At 45.6% G+C, this 17500-nt stretch overlaps 5 protein-coding genes across 10 annotated transcripts in view; 3 read left to right on the top strand and 2 right to left on the bottom strand.

The window, feature by feature from the left end:
• LOC101885776 (uncharacterized) overlaps window positions 1–1386 on the bottom strand; it is a 7037-nt gene extending 5651 nt beyond the window's left edge. The window contains exons 1-3 of one of the 2 annotated variants that reach the window (XM_073949273.1): window positions 1300–1386; window positions 385–571; window positions 135–254 (exon numbers count right to left, since the gene is read on the bottom strand). In XM_073949273.1, coding sequence (XP_073805374.1) covers window positions 135–254; window positions 385–571 — 307 coding nt within the window. In that variant the 5' untranslated portion in view covers window positions 1300–1386. The remainder of the gene's footprint in view (window positions 1–134; window positions 255–384; window positions 572–1299) is intronic. The other variant, XM_073949274.1, reaches the window with a different exon arrangement.
• Window positions 1–5944, top strand: part of setdb2 (SET domain bifurcated histone lysine methyltransferase 2) — a 10320-nt gene extending 4376 nt beyond the window's left edge. For 2 of the 5 annotated variants that reach the window (XM_073917444.1, XM_073917416.1), the window contains exons 4-14: window positions 2234–2278; window positions 2449–2562; window positions 2733–2810; window positions 2893–2986; window positions 3263–3877; window positions 4054–4223; window positions 4381–4586; window positions 4749–4782; window positions 5099–5253; window positions 5387–5475; window positions 5657–5944. In XM_073917444.1, coding sequence (XP_073773545.1) covers window positions 2263–2278; window positions 2449–2562; window positions 2733–2810; window positions 2893–2986; window positions 3263–3877; window positions 4054–4223; window positions 4381–4586; window positions 4749–4782; window positions 5099–5253; window positions 5387–5475; window positions 5657–5741 — 1656 coding nt within the window. In that variant the 5' untranslated portion in view covers window positions 2234–2262 and the 3' untranslated portion in view covers window positions 5742–5944. 5 annotated transcript variants of the gene reach the window in all.
• Window positions 5945–7460: 1516 nt separating this feature from the next.
• h2af1al (H2A histone family member 1a like) lies at window positions 7461–8418 on the bottom strand. The gene is made up of 2 exons (NM_001353934.1): window positions 8363–8418; window positions 7461–7963 (listed from the first exon to the last, which is right to left on the bottom strand). The coding sequence occupies exon 2, from the start codon at window positions 7950–7952 to the stop codon at window positions 7530–7532; it is 423 nt and encodes a 140-aa protein (NP_001340863.1). The 5' UTR covers window positions 7953–7963; window positions 8363–8418; the 3' UTR covers window positions 7461–7529.
• A 278-nt stretch (window positions 8419–8696) lies between these two features.
• creg1 (cellular repressor of E1A-stimulated genes 1) lies at window positions 8697–12269 on the top strand. The gene is given in 4 exon segments (NM_001320205.1): window positions 8697–9374; window positions 10254–10373; window positions 10459–10666; window positions 11785–12269. Coding segments are annotated over 4 exon segments (624 nt in total). The 5' UTR covers window positions 8697–9095; the 3' UTR covers window positions 11802–12269.
• A 543-nt stretch (window positions 12270–12812) lies between these two features.
• Window positions 12813–17500, top strand: part of cd247 (CD247 molecule) — a 13003-nt gene continuing 8315 nt past the window's right edge. Inside the window, 1 exon segment of the mRNA NM_001100157.1 lies at window positions 12813–12875. Coding sequence (NP_001093627.1) covers window positions 12815–12875 — 61 coding nt within the window. The 5' untranslated portion in view covers window positions 12813–12814.

The raw sequence follows: 17500 nt of genomic DNA, 5'->3' as shown, positions 1-17500 counted from the left end.
AATATAGAACACATCATAAATGTCTAAATACAGCACAACACACTGCATACAGCACTGGGATGATCAGTATGTGCGTATATGATCAATAATGTGTCTGTGATATCCGTCCTGCCTGCAGTGTTGCTGTGTGTTACCGTGGTGGTAGTGCACTGATCCTCGCGGCGCCGTCCAGAACTTCAGCTTATCATGCAGAATCACGTTTCCCACCACTGACACTGCAGCAGCAGCAGATCCTGCAGACCGCCCACTGCCCGCTACACACACACACACACACACACACACACACAACCATTAGTGCACACTCTGAGACCTGAGCTGGAGAGGCTGGGGATGCTGGACGGGCGTGTGTGTGTGTGTGTGTGTGTGTGTGTGTGTGTGTATGACCTGTGTTGGAGAGGCTCAGGATGCTGGACGGGTGTGTGTGTCGTGGTGTCCTGTAGCTCTGGATCCAGCCGCTGAAGTCTCTCCTGATGTCTGCTGTGTTGTAGTACCAGTGTACCGGCATCGACAGCGCATCAGCCACACACATTCCCCACAGCGCCTCACTCACCGACACACGCACACTGGACATCTGCACTCCACACACACACACACACACACACACACACACACACACACACACACACACACACACACACACACACACACACACACACACACTTGAATGGAAACATGTTTTTCAGTTTTTTTTTCAATAAAATATATTCTGATAAAAAATGAAAAAATAACAAATAAAACATCAGTAAACACCATCATCATGTGTATTTTACATATTTAAATATTCAATAATATACATACAAACAATAAAGTGTTGTTATACAATAATATTATTAATATGATTTTATGATGTATTTGTTATACACACACACACACACACACGGCCACTTTATTAGCTGTCATGTCAATATGGAGCAATATCTCTGTGTAATATTTCCAGCAGCTTGTTGAATCTCTGAGGATTAAAGCAGTTCTGAAGGTGAAGCCTGAAGTCCAGCCTGGTACTAGTGAGGTGTACCTAATAAAGTGGCCAGTAAGTGTGTGCTTAATTATATATCCATATAGCACATGATATAGAAATAAACACATTTAAATAAAATAATATAAATATAAATAACAGAATTTTATAAATAAATTATAAACACACACACATATATAATAAATGTTACAGTACATTGATTCAATATATATATATAACTACAACAGGTCTGAAAAGTTAACAGAAAACACACACAAGTTTAATGATAGTAAATGACACACACACACACAGAGGTGATGGTGAATATAGATGTGTGCTCTTACTGTCGGAGCGGTTCGGCTGTGCTGTGATCAGTTCTACGGTACCGGCGGGAGCGCGCACACTCACTGTTACAAAACCCCACCGGAAGTGCTCTGCGGGATACATAACAACCTTTTCACAGTCATGAGAGCGTGCAGCGGCGCGTCACGTGCTGTGCTGTAATGTGTGTTACATGTGTGTTCACACTAAACTCCGCAGTTTACCGAGAAAAAGCAGAATATAAGACAAGACGCAGACAGACATAGACGAACACAGAGACATCGATCGACGGAGAGCTCGGTTAACTGTTATATTCTCACTCAACACGCACAAACACGCAACACCATCACAACCAGACTACAGAGAACTTATAATGACGGTCCAAATATTAGGATGCGACAATGAGAATGTTCGATGATCGATTCATTAGGACTTTTCCTAGAGTCAAAACACTGAGGGAATCTGATTCATTCGGTTCGTTCGGACAAATGATTCACTCAGTTGTTTGGATTATCTAATCGAAGAAAGACTTCTCTGATCTGCTCGATGGCAGTAAATACGTGTATCCAGCGGTGGTGTTTACTGGTCTGTTTTAGGTTAGTTTAATCAGATGATTATGAGTCTTTCTGTAGTGATTCACTAACGCTTCGGTTCGATTGAACCGTTGACTTGACTCGAGCCTCATGTGGAGGAGCTGAAGCCGCTCTCCTTCTCTCATTCACCCTGATGAAGTCATTAAAGTAAGAAACTCGCTGTTTATAAGCAGATTCAGCGTTTCCAGAGCTTCAATAATGATGATTACCTGTAACCCGAGCTGTTTTATTCATCAGCAGAGTCTGTGTGAACCCGAGTGCGTGCGTGTGTGTGAGTCGTGTTGTTGTTGAATGGTGTGTTTGTGTGTGTGTGTGTAGTGAATGCACCGAGTGTTCATGTGTGTGTTCATGTGTGTTTCTGCAGATCTCCTGAACCCTGAATGAAACTCAGTGATGGAGACTGAAGCCGGTGAGGATACAGCGTTAATCTGATGTTCAGTAGTGCTCCTGCTGCTGCTCAAATACTGACAATATTAATATCAATACACACCAGACAATACACAGCATTCATAACAGTGCACGAGCTGACGATGACGATGATGATGATGATGATGATGATATTGGTGGTGTGTGTTTCAGACACAGCAAAGACCTTCTGGTCAGAGGTGGATGTTGATGGAGTGTTTGATGAGCTGATGGAGGTTTTGAGACGCTTACGACACACACTCAGACACAACACTGCCACTGACAGAGGTATACACACACACACACACACACACACACACGCGCGCATAAACAAATACACCAACACAGACAGTTACAGTATACACACTCAGTGATACACACATGTGTTCTGATGATGACGATTATGATGTGTGTGTGTGTGTGTGTGTGTGTGTGTGTGTGTGTGTGTGTGTGTGTAGAGTATGTTCAGGCCATGAGGATCGTCCAGGAGTCTAAGCTGATAAGGACTGAAACTGAAGACTTGCTGTTGGATGAAGGTGTGTGTGCGCTGATCAACCCTGATGATCAATACTGATGATCATTACTGAGTGTGTGTGTGTGTGTGTGTGTGTGTTTCAGATATCCTCACAGTGACGGTGTCTGAGCCTCAGTGTTCTCCTGAGAGTCTGCAGAATGGCATCGAGCCGGAGGATCCTCAGCACAGCACGGCACGGTCCGACATCATCATCATCATCATCATCAGTGTTATTGTTATTACGTGTGTGTGTGTGTGTGGGTTTCTGTGCACACATTTCAATGTGCGAGCAAGTGTGCATTGTTGTGTGGGCATGTGAGTGAGTGAGAGAGAGTGTGTGTGTGTGTCTCTGCCTGTTTGTGTGCTTGCATGTGTGTGTTATTGTATGAGTGTGTGTTGATGTGTGAAACACTGGTCATTAGTGTAATGTTGCAATAGTTACTGATTTGTGTGTGTGTGTGTGTGTTCCGCCAGGCTCTACAGTGATGTGGGCGTGGTCTGCAGTCACATGTCCTCCAGCAGGCCTGATCCCGCAGCTCCTCTCGTCTTCCAGCCGCACGTCTGCAGCTCCGCGTGTGTTCCGCATCTGCCCGCACACACACACCACCTGCTGGGCCACAACCCGCTGCGCGCGCCGCTGCTGTGCCACTTCCAGCGTGTGTGTGACGACGCGGGCGTGGTTTACAAAGCGCCGTGTGGGCGGAGCCTGAGCTGCATGCAGGAGGTGCTGCACTTCCTGCTGCAGACGCAGATTGTGTGTGTGCTGCAGACGGACCACTTCAGCTTCAGCACGCAGGTGTGTGTGGAGCGGCAGGTGTGTGCGGCGCCGCTGCTGGAGCGGGACCTGAGCCGCGGGCTGGAGCCGGTGCCGGTGGCTCTGGTGAACACTGTGGACGGCGCGCGGCCGCGGGAGTTCCGGTACCGGAGAGAGCGCTGGCCGCACGGCTGCTTCCTCAGCGCAGAGCCGCTCTACAGTGTGTGCTGCGACTGCAACGACGGCTGCACTGATGCGCACAGCTGCGCGTGTGTGAGGAGGACAGCAGGAGCAGCGTACACACACCAGCGCCTCACACACACACTGCGCACAGGGTCAGTCATCTGTGTGCGTGTGTGTGCGCTAATGTGTGTGTATGTGTGTGTGTGTGTGTGTGTGTCTGTGTGTTGTTGCATGAGTGTGTGTGTGTTGTTGCATGAGTGTGTGTGTGTTGGTTCATATCATGAGTGTGTGTGTGTGTGTGTGTGTGTGTGTGTGTGTGTGTCTGCAGGTTGTTTGAGTGCGGGCCGTGGTGCGGGTGTGAGCGCAGCTGTTGTGAGAACCGTGTGGTGCAGAAGGGTTTGCGTGTGCGTCTGCAGGTCTTCCGCACGCCAGAGCACAGGTGGGCTGTCCGTTGCCGTGACGACCTCGACGCCGGCACCTTCATTTGCATATACGCAGGTCAGTAACACACACACACACACAGTTATAAGTGACAACCAAGAGCTGTAAAGTGCTCTAAACCTGCCGGAACTACTTTACCTGTGGCTTATCTGACAATAAATGTGTGTGTGTGTGTGTGTGTGTGTGTGTGTGTGTGTGTGTGTGTGTGTGTCAGGTGTGGTCCTGCGTCTGCAGCAGAGCTCGGAGTGTCCAGCGGAGCGCAGCGGTGAGCCGGCCGTGTCTGATGACGAGGTGCAGCTGGTGGAGGAGTGGAGGATTCCTGAGGAGACGCACACACACACACACACACTCGACAGCTCACCGCCGCTGCACGTACCGGTCATACAGAGGCCTGCAGAGCACAGTCTAGCTCAGCGCAGGGTACACACACACACACACACACAGACTTACTTATAAACACACAGATATATACGCACCTGCAAACTTACTCACACACACACACGCATACACAGACTCTGAATGCAGCAGTGTGTGTTTGTGTCTGAACATGTGATCAGTGTATTGTGTGTTCCTCTGTTTCAGGATCAGCAGCAGTTCAGCATCAGCAGCGAGACGGGTACAAACAGACCTCACACACACACACACACACACACACACAAACCTCCAGAGTGGTCCACAGCCAACTGAACACCTGTGTATATGTGTGTGTGCGCGCGCGCGTGTGTTTATATATACCTGTGTGTGTAAATGGGTGTGTGTGAGTGAATGTGTATGTGTGCGTGTGTGTTTGTATATATACACCTGAGTGTGTGTGTATGTGTCCATGTGAATGTGTGTTTGTATATATGTGTGTGCATATACAGTACATGTGTATATGTGTTCATATGAATGTGTGTGTGTGTGTGTGTGTGTGTGTGTGTGTGTGTGTGTAGAGGATGATCAGTGTGAGCAGGCGTTGAGAAAGAAGCCCAGATTAATGGAGTCAAACGGTCTGCAGGACAGCAGGACACACACTGTCACACACACACATGACGGAGTGTATTATCTGGACGCGTCGAGGGAAGGAAACGTGGCTCGATTCTTCACCGTACGTCTGCTTCACCCTCATCAATATTCACACACTGATACAGTCAGACAAACAGTTATGTTCAGTGTGTGTGTGTGTGTGTGTGTGTGTGTGTGTGTGTGTGTGTGTGTGTGTGTGTGTATGTCTCCTGCAGCACAGCGATGATCCAAACCTCTTCATCCAGAACGTGTTCACAGACACACACGACCCACAGTTCCCTCTGATCGCCTTCTTCACCTGCAGGTCAGCCTCTCACACACACACGCACACACAATATTAATCCATCAATATCATTAACCCCTTAAGAAATTATTTATTTTTTATTATTGTTTATGGTGTATAAATGTGTGTGTGTGTGTGTGTGTGTGTGTGTGTGTGTGTGTGTGTGTGTGTGTGTGTGTGTGTGTGTGTGTGTGTGTGTTAGACCAGTGAAAGCTGGAACTGAACTGACCTGGAGCTGCACAAACACTGAACAGCAGAAGACAGAAGAGAAACACTGCAGTGTGTAGGAGAACACACACACACACACACACACACCAGGAGGAAGCACAGCTCAATGTGTGTTAGAGAGCGAGTGCATGGGTGTAAGTTAAAGTGTGCGTGTGTGACTCAGGATTCAGCTCAGTGGTTATGAGTGTGTGCTGCTGTTTTGTGACACACACACTCACTGATTTTCTCAGTCGCTGCACAATAAAATATCTTTGACAATAAACTAGAGATCTTGATATAAACTCTTCATGATCAACACACACACACACACACACACACACACACACACACAGTCTGCAGAAACACTTGATTGACATTCTCACTCTGTTCGTGTCATCAGAGGGGGAAAGCCCCGCCCACTAGTCTCCATCTCATTAGCATGTCCAGCAGGCCTGAGTGAGAAGCAGCCGTCTGTCCATTCACCATGAGAGTGTTTGAGCTGCTGAAGATGATGTCAGCATAGACTAGGAGGATTATAGATGTAGAGTTCTAGATGAACAGAGACAGAAGCATCAAGCACACACACACACACACACACACACACACAGCAGAGACCGGCTTTTTTGTTAAACACTCAGCACTACAGCTGTTCATTTGCTCATGAGATGTCTGAGCATGCTGGAGTTGTCTAAACCACAGTAAAGGTCAGTGAGAGCAGTGCAGACGCGCGCGCGCGTGTTGTCAAGTCTCTTTGGACTAAAGCGTCAGCTGAATGTGAGCTGTGTCAGAGGGGATGCAGTGGTTTTTCTGGTTTCAGCAGCTCTCTGCGGTCAGTTACAGTTACAGCACAGCGCTTCTCTTTATTTCACTATATTGAGATTAAACCTGTCATGATATTGAGCTAAATGTAGAGTTGAAGAGGCTGAAACTCTGAGTAAATGCCCTCAAGCTGCCCATACTACTATATAGACTTTAGTGTCTGCAATATAAACAGAGCTCATATTCCCTCAAACACACAAACAGGATCGCCCTTATATGGTCATGGATGTACTCTGGTGGTCATCTCTGGAACTGCAGCGCAGCAGTTTTACTGAAAACCCTCTTTAAGCACTTCAAATTTGGGATAACTTCAGATATTTGGCTTTGAGCAGTCAAATCTGGGCTTAAATGCTTTAAATAACCCCCCCCCCCCCCCATTTACCTATTTAACATTTTTTGTTTAGAATCATTTCGAACCACTTCAGCTGCCGACTATTATTACTATAATGTCAGATTCGTAAGTGTGAGGCACATAATTATCCAGATTTCATAAGGATCACTTTAAATACAATCTGACAAGAGTCTTTAAAGTGAGATCAAGCTTGAATCTAGTCAGTGGCAATAGTCTTGAGCAGGGGTGTCAAACTCAGTTCATGGAGGGCCGCAGTCCAGCACAGCTTTAGTTTCAACCCTGCTTCAACACACTGATCTGCAGGTTTCATACAAGCTTGAAGGACTGTTTGATCAGGCGTGTTTAATTAGAGTCGCAGCAAAACTGTGCGGAGCTGTGCCCCTCCAGGAACTGAGTTTGACACCTGTGGCCTAGCGGGTAACTGCACAGACATGTAGCACCATAGTGCGCTCAGACCTGGATTCAATTTCCAGCTTGAGGTCTTTTGCAGACATTGCCCCTCTTTCTGCCTCATCTCCTGTAAATTCTATCCATTGGGGAGGAGGGGGAAGAATATATATAGCTAGAATCTCAAAGCCTTTAAGGCTAGCAGGCAAACAGAACGAGTTCAAGCAGCATGCGCGAGAGCTGTAGGTTAAGAAAAAGTTCTTTATTAATATCATGGTCCTAAAATAAGTGCTAAAAGCCTCTGTGGTGTTCAGAAGTCCTGCGACTGCGCCTCGGTGCCAGCATTTGGCTCGCGGGCAGCTTTGGTCTTCTTGGGCAGCAGCACTGCCTGTATGTTGGGCAGGACTCCGCCCTCAGAGATGGTGACTCCGCCCAGCAGAGTGTTCAGCTCCTCGTCGTTGCGCACCGCTAGCTGGATGTGTCGTGGTGCGATGCGGAGCTTCTTGTTGTCTCTGCTGGCGTTTCCTGCGAGCTCCAGCACCTCAGCACACAGGTACTCGATCACCGCAGTCAGGTACACCGCCGCTCCCGAGCCGATGCGTGCCGCGAAGTTCCCCTTCCGCAGGAGACGAGCGATGCGGCCCACCGGGAACTGCAGACCAGCACGTGCAGAGCGGGACACTGAGGTCTTACTCTTCTGCGGAGCTGCCAGCTTCTTACCACGACCAGACATGATGAACAGAGCTGCAGGAGGAGATACAGTTATTGATCAAGACTGAATAAACATGAGTCCATATCCAGAACTGCAGGTACATTTCAATGAAAAGCGCCCTTAAACAGGAGCGCTCAACACTTGATTACGGTACTCTGGACAGTTGTGCTCCAGTTTTAGCTCATGAAAGGAAGATAAATAAATAGTTATTAAATAATTAATTTGTTTTCATCTATGCTGATGAAGACAGTCAAAAACAGCTAATATGCACTAAATAAACACTGGAAACCAGAAGTTCTCTACAAAAACATCAGTATAAACTATAAAGAGCATATCATGATATGGTCTATAATCTGTGAATAATGCAGAAATATAATAACCCAACAGCCGAATTCAACAGTAAAGCACACACTACACCTGCAGGAACTCACCTGATGAACTTGACTCAAGAGTAACTCAGGCACAGTGCAGATGCTGCTCTCAGATCAGGGTTTGCTCTTTTATCCTGGAGCTTAATTAAGGTTCATTAAATCAGCTGTGGGAAATGAGTCCGCAGCCAATCAGAAGCTGAGCTCATTCCAGCAAACATCCAATGACAGAGGCTCATTAAGAGCAATACTCTGTTCACTTAACTAGAGGAGCTGAATACAAATAATGACGTCATCGCTGTATGATCATATGCAGATGAGCTTTTAATAATATTAATAATAAAAAAGGGTCAATGTATTAGTTTTCCGTCTGTTGACACTTCCTCCCTGATGTAGAGTGATAATCACTGAGTAAACGGTGTTGCTGTAGTTGTGTTGGACATGTGCGGGTCATGGTGAGCTCTACAGTGTTTGTGTTTCAGCTTTTGTTTCTCTGTGCAGTTCAGGATAGAGTCATCATCTCTCCTGTTTATAACTCTTAATCATCTTTACATCCATTATTTTCAGAGAGTGACTGAATGAATCGTGTGATTAACTCTTATGAACGAGTGAAAGTCAGTCTGGCAGCAGAGCGTCATCATCTGTTTACTAGCTTGTGCAAGTGAACACGTGCTGTGTTGAGGTCACATGACTGCGCTGGTCACGTGGCGCTGTGGACATCAGAGACGCCGCGGTGTTTATCTGACCCTCTGCAGTTGTTGTTGTTGTTGTTTTCTTCTTCTCCCGCTCGCTCGTGATGTTGCGCGCGCTGCTCCCCGTGATTCTGGCTCTCTCCGCCGCCGCTCCGGTGTTTCCGCTGGTTCTGGTTCCGCCGCACGAGCAGGTGGCGCGCATGGCCCGGTTTGTGGTCAGTAAGAGCGACTGGGCTTCAGTGGCGACGATCTCCAGCCGCGAGCCGGTGCGCGGACAGCCCTTCTCCAACAGCTTCTCCATCAGCGACGGGCCGCCCGGGGCCAGCAGCGGGACACCATACCTGTACCTCACACACCTGGACATCTCTGTGCAGGACCTGCAGGTGAACACACACACACACACACACACACACACACAGACTGGAGATCTCTGTGCCAGAGCTGTACACTCTGATGATGATGATGATGATGATGATGATGATGAGGGGTGTTTGGAGGTGTATCACTGTAGTCTGAGTTTGTTTTTATTTATTTTGTCATAAAGCAGTGAAGTGTGTGTGTGTGTGTGTGTGTGTGTGTGTGTGTGTGTGTGTGTGTGTGTGTGTGGTGTTGACAGCTCAGTGTGAATCAGCAGAGTTTATCAGTGATACACAGCAGTTTATCAGCTTTAACACACACTCTCCCTGTCCAACACACACACACACACACACACACACAATCTCTCAGACACACAGAGAAACACACACACACTCTTTCTCACATACAATAATACACACTCTCTGACACACACATTCAAACTAACTCTCTCTCTCACACACACACACACACACACACTCCTGATGAGCGTCAGCACTATGTACGTTACGTCTGTAATCATCTGTGGCAGTGTGTGTTCATTGAACAGTAAGAATGATCATTAATCCAGATCAACCCGTCACGTCTCGTGGTCAGTTTCGGGCTCAGGCGTGTTTTGCACTCACACATAAGCGTACCGCACCAAACTGAACCATGCCAGAGCCCGATACAGAGCACTCACACTTCTCAAACCATCCGGGAAACGGGCCTGGGCAGGGTTCGGATAGCCTAGTGTGAGTGCACCCTTAAACCTCCTTCCTCATTAGAGGGTCACACACTCCTGCAGGAGACTATATATAGTGGAGTGAGGGCGGGGTCAACCTGTCACTCACATCAGATCTGCTGAAAGCCCCGCCTACAATAGACCTAATAATACAGTGTGTGTGTGTGTGTGTGTGTGTGTGCAGGTGAACCCGCAGGTCTCTCTCTCCATGTCTCTGGCTCAGAGCAGTTACTGCAGGAATCATGGGTACGACCCTCAGTCTCCTCTGTGTGCGCACGTCATCCTGTCCGGATCACTGCTGCAGGTCTGTGTGTGTGTGTGTGTGTGTGTGTGTTAATCTGCGTGCATGTGAGATTCTGACCTGTGTGTGTGTGTGTGTGTGTGTTCAGCTGAATGACTCTGAGGAGGTGTGTGTGGCGAAGCGTGCTCTGTTCAGCAGACACCCGCAGATGCAGGACTGGCCCTCAGATCACGGCTGGTTCTTCTCGAAGATCAACATCACGCAGGTCTGGGTGCTCGATTACTTCGGCGGAGTCAAGACCGTCACACCGGACGAGTATTACAGAGCCCAGCCGTACCACACACACACACACAGAGGTGAGTCTGAGCACCACACACACACACATGTAAACACACTGATCTCTAGTTGACCATTCCTCAGTGAGTATGAAGGAGCAGTTGACCCTGTGTGCTGTTGGGGTGTTTTCCTCCACTCTGGGTTGCTGTAGTCTTCATTGGGCTCCTCTCTCTCTCTCTCTCTCAGCTGATGTGATGATGTCTGCTGGTTATTCTGATTCTGACTCATATTCTGTGTTCGTCAGCACACACACACACACACACACACACACACACACACACACACACACACACACACACACACACACACACACTCTCTTGTGTTGAGTCGGGCTCCTCTGTGATGTTCTGCTGTTTCTGCTTCATTGACTCTGTTATAATCCCAGTATTGATCACTGAGTCAGTACCAGTTTCATTTCCTGTTTATGCAGAAATTAAAGAAGCACTGCTGTAGCTCTGCTCTTTCTAGCTGCCCTCAGTCAGTGTGATTAAAGGAGCTCGTCTGGTTATTGTGCAGTATGCAGAGTTCATGAGGACAGTACTCATCATGGTGGAGGATGTAGATGTACAGTATTTGAGGTTTGCTGTATGCTCAGCCGCTGCGCTCAGTCAGGTGTGCTGTTTGGCCCTTTATAAGGAACCGTTTGGGCAGCGCTGCTCTAGAGAAACCGCTGAACAGCAGAACAGCACCGCATGATGACAAGAGGAAACCGCCTGACTGAGCTCATCAGTACAGCACAGAGCATGAGCTGGAGTCTGTTCCAGTCCACATATCCACAAACTCCTCAACTTCCCAGACAAGCCCAACATGTGGAGACATTTCCAGACACACTGAGAGAAGATGAAGAGAGTTTCTGCTGTAAACAAAAGCCTGACAGCAGCAGAGCAGCAGCAGCAGAGCAGGAGCTCAGAGACTCCTCTGACAGATTCACTGAGTCGTTTGTTCAGATGAATCAGATACTCATCAAACTGACTCACTTTCCAATCATCCAGAGCTCGTGTTACGTGTGTGTGTGCACGTGTGTGTGTGTGTGTGTGTGTGTGTGTTTGAGCGCAGCTGTTATCTCAGGAACACACTTGCTCTGCCGAATGTCAGCATCACATGACGTGTGTGTGTGTGTGTGTGTGTGTTTGTGCAGGAAGTGACACGCTGTGATCTCCGTGTTCTGGATCAGAGCCACTGATGAGGTGATTCAGACTCTGGATTGATCCACCATTCTCAGGCTGAAGCTCTCCTGTGTGTGTGTGTGTGTGTGTGTGTGTGTGTGTGTGTGTGTGTGTGTGTGTGTGTGTGTGTGTGTGTGTGTGTGTGTGTGTGGTTTTGTATAAGATTTGTTAAGTTTGCAGATGATTTTATTGACTCTATTATGAGATTTGAGGTGTAAGAGCAGTCCTGAGGGTCACAGGGGTCAGTCCTGGGTGACCTCTGACCTCTGCGTGTGTGTTCTGCTCAGTGTGTGTGTGTGTGTGTGTGTGTGTGTGTGTGTGTGTGTGTGTGTGTGTGTGTGTGTGTTGGATGATGTGTACTCCTCTACTCAGTGATTATGTTGGTGTGTGTTTGACTCTGTAATGGCGGAGTGTGTGTGTGTGTGTGTGTGCAGTGAAATAAAGCTCTGACACCACAGATGTGTGTGTGTGTGTGTTTCTCTGCTGCTCTCTTCTGGTTTGAGTTTTTCTCAGTGAAAATAGGCCACGTGTGTGTGTGTGTGTGTGTGTGTGTGTGTTCACTGATTGTGAGTGAACTCACTGTGCACATCGATGTGAGTGTCTGTGTGAGTTCAGTGTGTGCACCTGTCTGTGTGTGTGTGTGTGTGTGTGAATTCATTGTGTACTTGTGTGTATCTGTTTTAGTGCGTTCCTGTGTGTGTCTGAGTGTATATGTGTGTGTTTATTGTGTCTTTGATAATTGTGTGTGTGTGTGAATGTACTGTGTACGTCTGTGTGTTTAGTGTGTGTGTGTGTATCTCTGTGTTTGTGTATATCTCTGTATGTGTGTGTGTGTGTGTGTGTGTGTGTGTGTGTGCAGTAGTTGGGCCAGGCGCGTCTGCTGAACAGGTGGAGCTCCTCTTCCTGTCAGAGAATCTTCAGCTCTCGAGCGTCAGAAACACACACACACGCGTCTGAGAGAGTGTGTGGAGCGCAGTGTGTGTTCGTCCTCAGAGAGTGATGATGGCGAGAGCGTCCGGCCTGATCCTTAATCTCATCCTGCTGAGCACCATGCCGGTGTCCGGTAAGTGTGTGTGTGTGTGTGTGTGTGTGTGTGTTGATATCAGGAACCCGCTCATCCGCTTCTGTGTGTCTGGAGTTGAAGAAACGCCATCTTTGTCATCCTCACACTCTCTCACACAAACACACACACACCCAAACACACACACACACAGTAGACAGAGTGAGAAAGGGCCGATGGTGTCCGGCTTGACCTCTGACCTCTGTATGTACATGTGTGTTTGTGTGAGTATGAGTTTGTGTGTGTAAATATTTGACTAGTGTGTATTCACATATTCATCATGGTGGTGTGTATCTGGTCTGTGATGTGAACATGTCCCCGCTCGGCTGGAGCAGCTCTATATGTGGAGATCACGGATTTGGGCTGTGATCGTGTGTGTGTGTGTGTGTGTGTGATGACAGAACTGCAGGAATGATGACAATAGAGCACAGTAAAGTGAAGAGCAGCTCTTTGTGGAGTCAGACACTATTGCGAGACAGTAATGTAGTCATAACGGTGCCGTCTTCACTGTATTCATAACCGCTGTATTGATTATTGTTCAGTAAAGTCACACGTGTGTTATTCATCCCAACTCATGTGACTATTGCGCACACACACACACACACACACACACACACACACACACACACAGTGATATGGATGGTGAAGTGTTCTACAATTCTGCTCTGTTCTTCATCATCATCATCATCACTCCTAAAACTGCTGGATGGATCAATAATATCTGAGTGTGTATAATCATCTGACGAGCAGAACTCACTTCAATGTGTGTGTGTGTGTGTGTGTGTCTCTGCTTTGGGTTTATTTGGAGTGTGTTTCTAGTTTCTCGTAAGCGCTGAATCTTCTGCTTCCTCAAACAGCATTTATTTCTGCGCTCGAGAGGAAAATCAAACACTTTCTGCTGCTGCTACTGTGTGTGTGTGTGTGTGTGTGTGTGTGTGTGTGTGTGTTTTAGAAAGAGATATGTCACAAAGCAGAAGAACACACACTTTCAGGCTTCATGTTTCATCTATTTTGACACACACACTCACACACACATCAAAACACATAAACAAACACACACACAGACACAATATACACATCAAACACGCACTCAAAATACACATTAAATACACAAACAATATTCACATGAAATACGCACACACACACACACACACACATTACTGTAGATCTAGTAAAGTGGAAACTGTTGGTGATGTTTGTGCTGAAACTGAGTCACTGATTCTGTTCAAGTGAATCACGGAGAAACAGAGTGTGTGTGTGTGTGTGTGTGAGTTGTGAGGGAGAGTGTGTGTGTGTGTGTATTTGTATTTTGTTTTTGCTCAGCCAATTGTAATTGAATTTCAGCTCTTTGTCAGCCTCATGTTCAATATTGCGTTATAGCAGGCGGTCTCTGCTGATATTCCTCTATATATTATCAGCACACACTTTCTTTAAGAAGGCCAGTTTAAAAGCTAAAATAAACTAAATTAATGCACAACATGAAGAACATTATTAAAGTGTTTTTGATTTCTGATGTTCAGTAAAATATCTTCAGGATTGTGAGCTGTAAATCAAGCTTATTATTGATTCTGAGGGTAAACGCAGCTTTAACTGATATAAATATGTTAAATAAAAACATTTTGTTTGTGTCATTTATTTAATCGACTCTCGACGAGACACTGATCTAAAAGTCTTCTGAAAATCCTAATATTTCTCATGAATACATAAACATGATTAAAGTAAAGACCATCAGAGTGTGAAGCTCGACTGATCATCATCAATATCTGCTCAACATAAAGACGTGCATCACACAGCGAACATGGAGAACTCTGCACTACTGTCACGGTCAGGAGAATATTACAGCAGAATGCTGAAGAGGCTGGTTTTGTGAAAGGGTTAGTTTTAGATGATTGTTGGCTGTACTGGAGCTCTACAGGGACAGTTAGAGTAAGTGATGACCTGCTGAGGGAAAGTGTTTCAGACCCGCAGCAGCAGCCGCCGGACAGCCTGAACACCTGAAGCTCTGTTCCCCGGTGAACAGTATATTTAATGTGGAGAAACGTTCATACTAGTTTAGAGCAGTGAACCGGTCCGGCTGCTGTCAGAATCACATTCAGATACAGATTCCTTCACTATTGAAGCAGCATGCTGGAGATCTTCTCTGCTGGAGGTGCTGCTGTCCTAAAAGCTGGACAATCAGTCAATCAAACATCTCACACTCACACACACACACACACACACACACACACACACACACACACGCCTGATAGAGGAGAATGTAGACGGTTTAAAATCTTGACTTTTCCAAACCACGCTACACCTTAAACATGGTCTCGTGCCTAGTGTGTGTGTGTGTGTGTGTGTGCGTGCGTGTGTGTGTATATGTGTGTGTGTTGAGCGTTTATATCTCTACAATAATGTGTTGCATATATTAAGTGTGTGTGATGTTCGTATTTGATGTGTATATTGAGTGTGTGTATGTTGATTGTGTATGTGTAAAATAGTGCGTCTGTGTGCATGTTTGTTAGGTGTGTGTGTGTATTTGACGTGTATATTGAATGTGTGTGATGTTTGTATATCGAGAGAGTGTGTGTTGATTGTGTATGTGTATAATAGTATGTCTGTTTATTTGGTGTGTGTGTGTATTTGGTGTGTGTGTGTGATGTTTGTGTAATGTGTGTGTGGGATTGGTATAATAAGAGTTTGTGTATGTGTGTATATTGAGTGTGTGTTATATATAATAATGTGTGTGTTACGTATATTAACAGTGCGTATCAAGTGTGTGTGTGTGTGTGTGTGTTTAATGAGTATTTTAAGTGTGTGTGACGAGTATATCAAGGGAGAGTGTGTGTATTTGATCTGTATTTTAAGTCTGTGTTGTGTATATTGAGAAAGTGTGTATGTGTGTATTTGATGTGTATATTAAGTTGGTGTGTGTGTGTGAAGGGTTTTAAGCGAGTATAATAATTATGTGTGTGTGTGTTTGTGTGTGTGTGTGCGTTATGTATATTGTGTGTGTTTGTGAAGTGTTTGTTGTGTAATGTTGTGATCTTGTTGTGTTTCCTTGAAGACAGATGTAGTGTGTGTGTGTGTGTGTGTGTGTGTGTGTGTGTGTGTGTGTGTGTGCGTGTGTGTGTGTGTGTGTGTGTGTATGTGTGTGTTTATAGTCTTGCGCAGGGCTGTGTTTGTTGTGTTACTGTTGTGATTGTGGTGTTTTTCCATGAAGGCCTCAATGCAGCGTCACTCATGTTATTGAGTGTGTGAGTGTGTGTGTGTGTGTGTGTGTGTGTGTGTGTGTGTTGTGCTGATGTTGTGGAATGTTGTGTTGTTGTTCAGTGGGTGTACGCTGTTAAATAGTGCCGTGAATTAAATGACGAGGCGCTCGGAAACGGGAGCTCCACAAACATCATCATCATCATCATCATCATCATCATCATCATCATCATGATCATTTCAGGGAACTGAGTGTCAGAAGAGCAGCAGCAGGACTCACACACTGATCAATAATCAATATCTCATCATCATTAGAGGATTAGCGCTGTAAACACACTCAAACGCTGCAGCTCAGTCTTTACACACAGACATGTTCTCACTGTGGTCTTCAGCTCACATCAGATGTTGAAATGAGACGATACACGTTTACAGTAAACACTAGATCAGTTAAAGACCTCGGGGAAATTAAAGGATTACATGTGTTGATTCCCAAATGAATAGCAGAGTGATGATGACATGTTTGACAGCGTTTCTTATTACATTTTTATTTTAGTTTTGCTGCAAAACGTTTGTTAAAGTCAAATCTGCTGTGGTCAATAGTATTAGCCCCCTTCAGGAGTGATTACTGTTCCACGAACCATCGATCATTACAATGCTGCAGCGTTAGAGAAAGAAATGAGTTATTCATCTAATGTGCTGTAAAAGATGTTGTAAATCTGTGTGTTCAGCAGCTTTTGGTGAAATATCAGAGCATGGAGATGTCCTCTCGATGTGAGGCACATTATTGATGGTGGCGCTGCTTTCAGAATAGCTGTTGAATCATTAAACACGGTCAAATATATTAATAAAGGTAATCTGTATTATATTTATTTATTTAAATGTTTCGATGTTTTGTAAAATCTATAATGTAAAACACTGAAGTAATCAGATGTTGAAGGCTGGCTGTGATCAGTGTGAACTCTCCTGATGTGATCCGCGTGATCTGAATCTACAGCAGCATCATTAATGCTTCAGTTTGATCTTTAATACAGAATCAGGCAGATCTGTTGACAAATGTACAATGAAAAAGTGTTTATTACTGCATTTCCTCAGCCGAGTGTTCAGTCCGGCAGCGGTTTACTGTTATTTTACACTGGTAAACAGGAGTACAGATATATAGTGCTCATCACAGTGTCCTGCAGCATTACAGCGCTGTCAATAATGCACATCACTAATGTTTGGGGTTGAAGCGAGCGAATGTTATTCAGTGAGCCGCGGCACTGTTGAAAGTCCTCAAATGTTCGCCTTCATCAGCTATTATTATTATTATTATTATATTATTATCATCATTATTATTATTGTTATTATTATTATCATTATTATTATTATTATCATTATTATTATTGTTATTATTATTATCATTATTATTATTATTGTTGTTATTATTATTATTATTA

This window comes from Danio rerio, chromosome 1 (assembly GCF_049306965.1).
Source record: "Danio rerio strain Tuebingen ecotype United States chromosome 1, GRCz12tu, whole genome shotgun sequence".
Classification (NCBI taxonomy): domain Eukaryota; kingdom Metazoa; phylum Chordata; class Actinopteri; order Cypriniformes; family Danionidae; genus Danio; species Danio rerio.
Note: the sequence above shows the minus strand (reverse complement) of the source record. Positions and strands in the feature narration are given on the sequence as shown.

Coding starts and splice junctions, on each gene's coding strand:
- h2af1al (NM_001353934.1), bottom strand. CDS start 7,952: ATGTCTGGTCGTGGTAAGAAGCTGGCAGCTCCGCAGAAGAGTAAGACC.